Source organism: Urtica dioica, chromosome 8 (assembly GCF_054948205.1).
Source record: "Urtica dioica subsp. dioica isolate 48M chromosome 8, U.dioica_male_clone48M_v1_H2, whole genome shotgun sequence".
Classification (NCBI taxonomy): domain Eukaryota; kingdom Viridiplantae; phylum Streptophyta; class Magnoliopsida; order Rosales; family Urticaceae; genus Urtica; species Urtica dioica.
The window spans coordinates 33,851,253-33,859,869 of record NC_142763.1 but is presented as its reverse complement, the minus strand read 5'-3'; the positions used below and the strand labels follow the sequence as shown (position 1 = coordinate 33,859,869).

At 37.6% G+C, this 8,617-nt stretch overlaps 2 protein-coding genes across 6 annotated transcripts; one reads left to right on the top strand and one right to left on the bottom strand.

Moving 5' to 3' along the window:
• Positions 1-508: 508 nt before the first annotated feature.
• On the top strand, positions 509-5,433 carry EMB2762 (CCAAT-binding factor). 2 transcript variants are annotated; one of them, XM_089621945.1, is made up of 15 exons: positions 509-957; positions 1,044-1,136; positions 1,213-1,286; positions 1,382-1,443; positions 1,541-1,565; positions 1,708-1,808; positions 1,936-2,006; positions 2,500-2,601; positions 3,143-3,201; positions 3,529-3,703; positions 3,817-3,990; positions 4,589-4,721; positions 4,800-4,857; positions 4,955-5,060; positions 5,176-5,433. In XM_089621945.1, exons 1-15 carry the CDS (start codon positions 604-606, stop codon positions 5,320-5,322), a joined length of 1,734 nt encoding a protein of 577 aa, XP_089478071.1. In that variant the 5' UTR covers positions 509-603; the 3' UTR covers positions 5,323-5,433. The 2 variants fall into 2 exon arrangements, with proteins under 2 accessions (XP_089478071.1, XP_089478070.1); XM_089621944.1 differs by having other exon boundaries at positions 1,705-1,808.
• A 43-nt stretch (positions 5,434-5,476) lies between these two features.
• On the bottom strand, positions 5,477-8,391 carry PP2CG1 (Protein phosphatase 2C family protein). Of its 4 annotated transcripts, none has more exons than XM_089621947.1 (6): positions 8,209-8,373; positions 7,661-7,740; positions 7,358-7,552; positions 7,041-7,247; positions 6,714-6,919; positions 5,477-6,198 (listed from the first exon to the last, which is right to left on the bottom strand). In XM_089621947.1, exons 2-6 carry the CDS (start codon positions 7,661-7,663, stop codon positions 5,634-5,636), a joined length of 1,176 nt encoding a protein of 391 aa, XP_089478073.1. In that variant the 5' UTR covers positions 7,664-7,740; positions 8,209-8,373; the 3' UTR covers positions 5,477-5,633. The 4 variants fall into 4 exon arrangements, with proteins under 4 accessions (XP_089478073.1, XP_089478072.1, XP_089478074.1 ...); XM_089621946.1 differs by having other exon boundaries at positions 8,214-8,373; XM_089621948.1 differs by having other exon boundaries at positions 7,358-7,740; positions 8,214-8,391.
• Positions 8,392-8,617: the final 226 nt, after the last annotated feature.

Genomic DNA, 8,617 nt, shown 5'->3' with positions numbered 1-8,617 from the left:
TTTTTAACGTCCAAGGTACCAACGGAGTAGTAACTTCTTGGGTTTGGGTACTTTACCCACCAATTTTAAACATTGGGTACATAAGTGTAATAATCCGAAAATATTGAGTCTTTTTGCCGCCATTTTCCCTTCTAAAAATAAAAATAAGAGCAATTAATGCCTTTTTTTTTTGTTAAAATGACATCATTTGCTTTCATTTTGAAAATGGTAAGTTTTTATACCTCTTTTATATTTTTCTCTTTTTAAGAGTGTCATATATGTACAGTAAATTATACTCTAAAATGGGCTCAATAAACATATTTAAAAAGGACATAAATGTAGAAAATGGGACAATGTCAATTTCTCACTTTGTTTTGCTATCGATGCCATTTTTTTTCCATTTAAGATGCACATAACGACATGTCGTACCATCAGAGCCGATTTTATGTCGTTTGCTGAGGCGTTTATTTCTTTTTTTTTTTTTTTTCTTTTTTTTTTTTTTTTTATCTATCAAGGAAGAAAAGGAAAAGCAAAGAGAAACCTAGTCAAATACCAAACCAAAACACACTCCTTTCTTCGTCTTCCGTTATTCCGTTCCCGCCGTGCTTTTTCACATTTCCAGCCATGGCGTCGGTTCTCTCGGAAGAAGCGGAGAGAAAGAAGCCGAAGCAGCTCTCAGAGCTCCAAGCCCTAGGTCGCGAACTCCTCTCCTCCCGTGCGCACATCAACAACCTCCCAACTCTCCTCTCCTTCGTCTCCGTCGCTTCGCCGCGTGAGTTTGCCTTCGAGTCCATCCTCTCCCTCCACCCATTCTTCACCACCGTACTCGCCGACCTCCCTAAACCGAAGAAGAAACCCTCCTCGCTCGCCGAGTCCCAGGGCGACATCTACACGACTTGGCTCCGTGCCAAGTTCGACGAGTTCGTCGACTGTCTCGTCGAAATCTTGGTATCGTCTCAGGCCGACGAGACTCTCAAGGTACGCGTTTTTCGGCTGTGGTTTATTTTAAGGCGTTCTCTGTTGATCTCCGTGAACTGAACTGAAATTCTGCATCTTTTGTATAGGAGATTGTATTGGACAGGTTAATGGAGTATGTGAAGCTCGGAAGCGATGGAAAATTGAATTCTGCTATATACCACAAGCTTATTCACAGCATTGTAAGTAATAAACATTTTTGAATCTTTCTTTCTTCCCTGTTTGTTTCTTTCTGATTTGTTTACATATCTCGATTAGGTTCATTGCCAAACCAGAAACGAATTTCTGCTGGATTTGCTTGTATCGAAGTATTTCAAGTACATCGACGTTCGGTATGATTTCGAAGATGTGCATTAGCATGAAATTTATTGATTTTAATTGCTACTGTGTTGGGATTTTCTTCTCATGGTGTTCGATTTTGCTTCAGATACTTCACCTACATTAGTCTGGAAAAAATTTCTAGAACCTTGGAAGAGAAGCACAGCTCAGGTATCTCTTATTTCTAGTCTTAAATATGTTCTTGTGGTTTCATGTTTTAGTTTTTACGTGATCCCGAATTGGTTTAACGTTTCTTTCGTTTTAACAGGAACGGAGGACACGGTGAAAAATGGGTAAGTACTATTACCTACTTGTCGATAGGATTCCTTTTCTTATTCATTCATTATTTTATTTAGTCTTCATTTGTATGTTGGTTCACTCAATACATTTGAGCTGCAATATTTTTATTTGATATTATTTTACATCTCGCAGCAGAGAGCAGGCAATTCACAATACACATTCCATTTTATCACGCATACCTGCTCAAGATGGAGCGTCGGATACAGCTGAGATGTTGACTGATTGCTCTCCTTTAGGTAGTGATATTCTTTCAAAGAGAATTATATACTTGGACATATTTATACATATGTATATCTGAAGTTGTCTGCCTCTTTTTCTTCCCCGTTTCGTCGATTAAAATATATGCTTTTCCATCTAACACAGGCAAGTCTGAAAATGTTTATGCGAAGAAAAAAGGAGAGAAAAAGACGAAGACTGAGAAGCCTAAATCTAAGGTGAAAATAAGCTATCTATTGTTCCTAAATTATTATGCTCTTAGCTCTTGTGTTTTCATTATTTATAGAATGGAGTAGGTGGTTTATAATGATACGTGTATTTTTTGGAGGTGTTATAGCTAAATAGCTGATTGAAACTATTGGATTTTCAAAATAGCCAAATTTGGTCTAAAATTATGAAATAGCCAAATTTTGTCTAAAATTATGAAATAACCAAGTATGCAAAAATGTGCAAGGACTAGGTGTCAATAATCTTTTTTACCTTGTCAATAGATTTGTTGACATTGGTATACAAGGGTTGATATTTTTTATTGGCAGTGTAAAAAAAAAAAAATAGGACAATTAGGACAACTAGGACAACTTTGGCTATTTTGCTAAAAACTTAAAACTTTGGCTTATTTGGTAATCAATTAGTTTCAAATCCCTATTTTGTATTTATTTTTTTGGGCATCGAAATTGCTTTTTGTGTCTTATTTCACCGTCATGCGTGCAGATGCTGTCTGCTTCAGTTATCGCCAAGAGGATGAAACTGAAATTTACTAAAGCATGGACTAGTTTCCTCAAATTGTCCCTTCCACTGAATGTATACAAGGAAGTAAGTTCTCAGTGAATTTGAGTTACCCGATTGAAATAACTCATAAGTACATTGTCTTTCAAAACCATAACTTACTTCTGTACAATTATATCTTCTATTTAATTGATGCGCTGGATTTGGATTTCACACTATTGAATTCTGGCAAGGGCTTGGTATTATTTATTTAGTGTCTGCTCAGAGCCAGTGAAATATGAGGTTTATGAGGTACTACTAAACATCTAGTCTGGGCAAAACAAAAAAACATATAGTTTTGCTGAATAAGAGTTGATGTTGCATGGGGATGAATAATTTCTGTTTTATTTGATAATGGACTGTTTCATGCTTAATAAAACTCCAACTTCCTTCTTAAAGATAGGAAGATTTAAACAGACATAAGATGCCTTATGTACTTCAAATATTTGAAAATAACAGCATAGACGAAACCAAATGGTTGGTAATGACATATGGGTACAATACGCACATAATTGAATCTGAATATTCAACAAGAGTTTTGTCTTGTTGGCTCCTAATATTAGGTTTTTTATTCATTTTGTATTGTCAGGTCCTTGCCAGTCTCCATCAGGCAGTCATTCCTTATCATTCCAATCCTGCTATCCTGAGGTAAATTCCCTCTCATCCCTTTAGAACAATAATTATTAATTACTACTATCGCTAGTTTCCTCTTGAAAAGAGGGGTTAGGGTAAATAGTATAGTATGATAGGGTCTGAGGAGGGAAATAATCGTTCATAATTAGGGAAGTGAATATGAGTTGCTTAGAGTAGCTAGTCTATAAATAGGAGCAAGCTTTTTGAGGAGTTGATCTCTTGAATACCCAGGTTATCTTTATTTTTATTTTGTTATTTTTACTACCCCTATCAACTGACTGCCCCTATTTTGAAAGAAATTTATTTTCATTTGGTTAATGAAAACAAAACCTGGGTGTGCAGTGACTTCTTAACAAGATCATACGACATTGGAGGCGTTATTAGTGTGATGGCACTAAGTAGTCTCTTCCTTCTCATGACACAGCATGGCTTAGAATATCCCAACTTCTATGAAAAACTTTATGCATTGTTGGTTCCCTCAATCTTCATGGCAAAACACCGAGCAAAATTTTTTCAGGTAATCACACAGTTATAAAGTCTTCTAACTATCTAAATTGATTGTCTCGTATGTACCCTAAAACACAAAACAAAAAATTGAATGTATTAACGTGTATATATTTTATTTTTCAGCTTCTTGATTCTTGCCTAAAGTCGTCACTTCTCCCGGCATATTTGGCCGCTGCTTTTGCCAAAAGGCTAAGTCGATTGTCGATATCAGTGCCTCCTTCAGGATCATTGGTCATTGTAGTGCTGATTCATAATCTTCTGAGAAGACATCCTTCAATAAACTGTTTGGTGCACCGGGTAAAAATTTAATACTTTTTTTTTGTTGCATTTATCAAGCTTTTCTTTCTTCCCGAGTGCGATTTTACAATTCGAATTGGCTGGATTATTAAGTAAGTTGACTGAAATAACGTCTTTTTTTGCATGCGCATCGAACAAAATTTAAAACCCATGTTACAATAGCGTTCATTTTTCCTGATTGTCATGAATATATGTAGGCCAGCCTTTACCTTAGTAGCTCTCATCTAGAAGGTTAACGCTTTCATGGTAAATTGTTTGTCAATATTAAATGAAGCCTGTAAATAAGATTAAGCATCTCTCATACTGTTATTGGAATACAAGAACTGGTTTCTGTTGGTTAGGACTTCGATTAGAATTGAGCAATGTATGCACAGAATTAAACAATCAAATTGCACGAAAAGGATGACATCAAATTGAATCTCTAATTTGTGGGTGCTTGTACTTCATTCGAGCATAGACCTGGGGTCTGTTATTATGAAACTTGGGAGTAGTCAGCACCTGAGATTCGAATTTTTGTTTCAGAACTTGCATTTATCAATTCTTTGAAAAACCCGAGTTAAGAAGTTTGATTTTGATTTTTTATTTATTTATTTTTCAGGAACATGATGAAAATGCTGAAGGTGATTCAGAAGATAAGAAGGATTCTGAGAGTGTAGATGGAACTGTCAAAATGCTCGGCATTGATCGTTTTAATAATGATGAAAGTGATCCGAAAAAGTCGCATGCCATGAGTAAGTCTTATCTTCCATGTAATCAAATATCAGAAAACTGAAATGTGTTGCTAAGTTTTGCCTACTGTTGAACTATAGGTAGTTCACTTTGGGAAATCGATACGCTCCGTCACCATTACTGTCCTCCAGTTTCTAGGTACACACTTCATTAGTCAATATTTCGTTAATTTAACCGTGTATCCATTGCATTTATTTCTCACAAGTCTCCTTCCTGTTTTTTTTTTTCTCTTTAGATTTGTTTTGTCGCTTGAGAACGATCTGACGGTCAGATCGAAAACAACCGAAATTTCCATCGAAGATTTCAGTTCGGGTTCATACGCCACAATTTTTGGCGACGAGGTAGTTCTACTTCCAATAACTCAGAGAGAACATATGATTACAATTTCTGAATCATTTTCCAGTGTATTAATTTCATAATATAATTGTGAACTTCATCCATACTTGAAAATTGCAGATCAGACGAAGAGTAAAACAGGTTCCTCTAGCATTCTACAAAGCTACTCCGACCTCTCTATTTTCAGACTCCGAGTTTTCCGGATGGACTTTCAAAACGGAATACAAGAACGAGACTGCCGAGCCGGCGAAAAGACGACGGATCTAATAAAGCCATTTAGATTCACTTGACTCCTCGCTTTTGAGATCATTTTTTACAACAAATTTTGAGAAACGTACTTGTAATAGCTGAAAATTAATTTATTCAGGTTGAGTGAAACAGTATTTACAAAAAAAAAAAAAAAAAAAAAAACCACAGCTCCCGGAGTGAAAACTCAAACCTAGTGAGTGAAACAATATAAAAATATTAAGCAAGTCCCAATCTATAATTACGTACAAAAAGACACGTCTACCAAAAAAAAAATGTATTCTTCAACAAGTAAAAAAAAAAAAAAAAAAAAGAGCATAAAACTTTCTCATTCATACGCCACTATCTAGAGCCTCTTGCAGGAGATTGAGGCCCTCGGCGGAGATGCTGCGGTTGATCTTGAACCTGGGGACCTCGATCCTCGGCGGCGGGTCGGGTGTGAAACAGACGACGAGGACGGTGAGGTTGTCGCAGGAGTTGCGTTTTAGGGCTTCCCTGACGAGCTCTCTTGAGCAGCGTTCCGGGTCGTTGTGGCTCATGAGTTCCTTCCGGGCGAGAGACACCGCGCCTTGGCTTGTCATGACGTCCCAGAGGCCGTCGCAGCCGAGGATGAGAAACTCGTCGTCCTCGCTCAGAACCGTCTCTTGAACCTCCGGCTCCGAGCTCAGCGGTCCCTTCCCGGCCGCCCCAGAAGACCCTTTCATGTGCCAGTCTCCGAGGGCCCGCGAGACTGACAGCTGGCCATTGAGATAGCCGTCGTAGACTACGCCGCCCAGCTTCTCGATCCGAGACTTCTCCGATAAGCAGTTCGGCTTGTGGTCCTTCGAAAGCTCCACCGCCCGTCCCCGTTTCCCCAGCACCGCCCGGCAGTCCCCAGCGTTCGCCACCACCATCGTCCTAAAAACACGTTTCCCCAAAAAAATTATTATTCATTTTTATTTTCTTTCTAAAGCTGTGTGTGGACATCGTTCCATCTTTTTGGTTTAGAGTTCTCAAAATTTGTTAGCTCAAAGTTCTTGGCCAAACAAGTCGTATTCTTAAAAACAATTTCCGAAAATGAAAACGAAAACATTTTGATATTTTCTGTAATGAAAATCAGCATTACTTTTAAATAATCATTTTAATTCAAGTATATTCAACTCCAATTTAATAGTTTGAGTTGAGAATTAAGGACTAACCTTTATTCACCTTTAGCTTAAAAAGAATAAACAAACTAAGAACATAATAGCATTACAATTCGAAAGGACTATGTTTGGCAATTGCTTTCTAGACAGATTCAGGATCTACATATTGTCTGAAAAGGACTCGAAAAATTACCACAACTTTTGACTGTGTATTGTTTGATTTGTAATTGTGTATCTTAAAGCTTGAAAAAAAAAAAAAAAAAAAAAAACTAATGCGACGGTTCTGACCTTCCGAAAATGAGAGCAGTGAGAGCGGTTGTACCGGAGGAACCGTCGAGAGAAACCTCGTCAGCAAACGCGTGGTCGGCGTTCAAGAAAGCTCTCTTCACTGCCTTCTCTACACAAAATGGAAAATCCAAATCCTCCACTATAAACCTCAATATGTTCTCTCTAATGAACGATGCCGCGTCCGTTCCTCCGTGCCCGTCAAAAACCTGCCCCACCACAAAAAAAAAAACCAGATTCATTAGAAACACAGAATAATCTTTTTTTCTTTTTCTTTCCATCTTTTAAGAGACCGTCGAAGACTAAGAGCATACAAACAAACAAACGAACCCCATAGAAAGCTCCGGGAGATGGGAAGTTTTTGAGGCTCGAGCTCCGGCCGAGATGCTCGCTAAGATCATCGATACAGATGTGCTCGTCTTCCATGTACGGTTTCGACCCGATCTCCGAACAGCTTCCAGATCGAAAAACGGGCACGAAATCCGATTCCCCATCCGATGGCAACTTGGAACTGACATTCGCAACGACACCGCAATCCTAATCAAATCACAACACAAACACAATCGATATCGATTCAAAATCCCCGACTACTCAACCGGTGCGACATTTTCAGTTCGGGGATTTCTTTTCTTTCTTTTCTTCCTCACCTCTTCGTTGGCGTGATCCAACGGCAGCGAGCTCACAGATTGCCTGATCGCTGAGATATGGCGAGGTGGCTTTCCAATGCTCGGCTCATTGTTGGTCTCCGTTTTGTCGTTTCTCGTCACATTCACGTTCACTTTTCTATAGCTTCCATCGACTAAAGACGGCGGTGGCGGGTAATCGGTCCCTGCAGCCATTTTCTTTTCCAAACATGAACTCTCTTAGTTTGTTGGATTTTCCAAATTAATGCCCTCTCTCTTTTTTTCTTCTTTATTTCCTTTTTCAAAGAGGCTGATCAATCAAACTACCATTTAACAAAAAGAGTACATCAACTGGAAAAGATTATGATCTCAAGGATGAGACTTTCTTCAGATGCTAAAGTAGAAACCTGGAGAAGAAAAAAAAAATCAAGAGTTAAACAAAAAATCAAGTATTGAATTAAAATTGTTAAACCAAAAAAGTAACAATTTTTATTATCCCTAGACTGCCCCTAATGAAAGGGGAAATGACAACTATCCGAAGAATAATTCAGAACCACTTCACAGATTCAACAACAAACCCACATCAACAAAAACTGGGAAAGTCTAATTTCATCAACAGCTGGATATTTAATTGCTAAATCAGGAAAAGACACAGAATAATATTTAAAAAGTTAACCTCAATCAGAAACCATTACGAACATCAAAGCTAAGATACAAAACTAAGAAAAATGGAACTCCCAGAGATTAAAAATTGACAAACAGGGTGAAAAAAATAAACAAAACAAATAAAAATAATTGTTGTCAACCTTGAAACGCGAGAGAGAATGGGAAAAATGAAAAAAAAAGGGAATAGAGTGGTTAATAGAAATACTTGCCGTACAATTTTAGTAAGCCGAAGAGAACCTTAAAAGATCCCTGAAAGACGAATTGAAAAGGAGAGGACCAAACCCACAAGCCTACAAAGCTATTATCAAACGAGAACCAAAAAGAAGAGCCTTTTTCGGTGATAAATGTTGAACTCTTGTGTGTGGTTGAATAAAGATCCACAGAGAGAGAGTATTAGTTTGACAAAGAAACGATTTGTCATGTAGTTTTTTTTTTTTTTTTACCGGCAATTCAGGTTATCCGGTGGCCTATGTTTATTAGTTTATAAAATAATTTAAAACCAAAATATAACACAAACTCTTCTGCAGCCTTGCATGTGTAGTGTAATTACCAAGGGCCTCATGAAATAAACTAGTAAAAATAATAGGGTCTATTAGGTATATAATCATATTTATATTT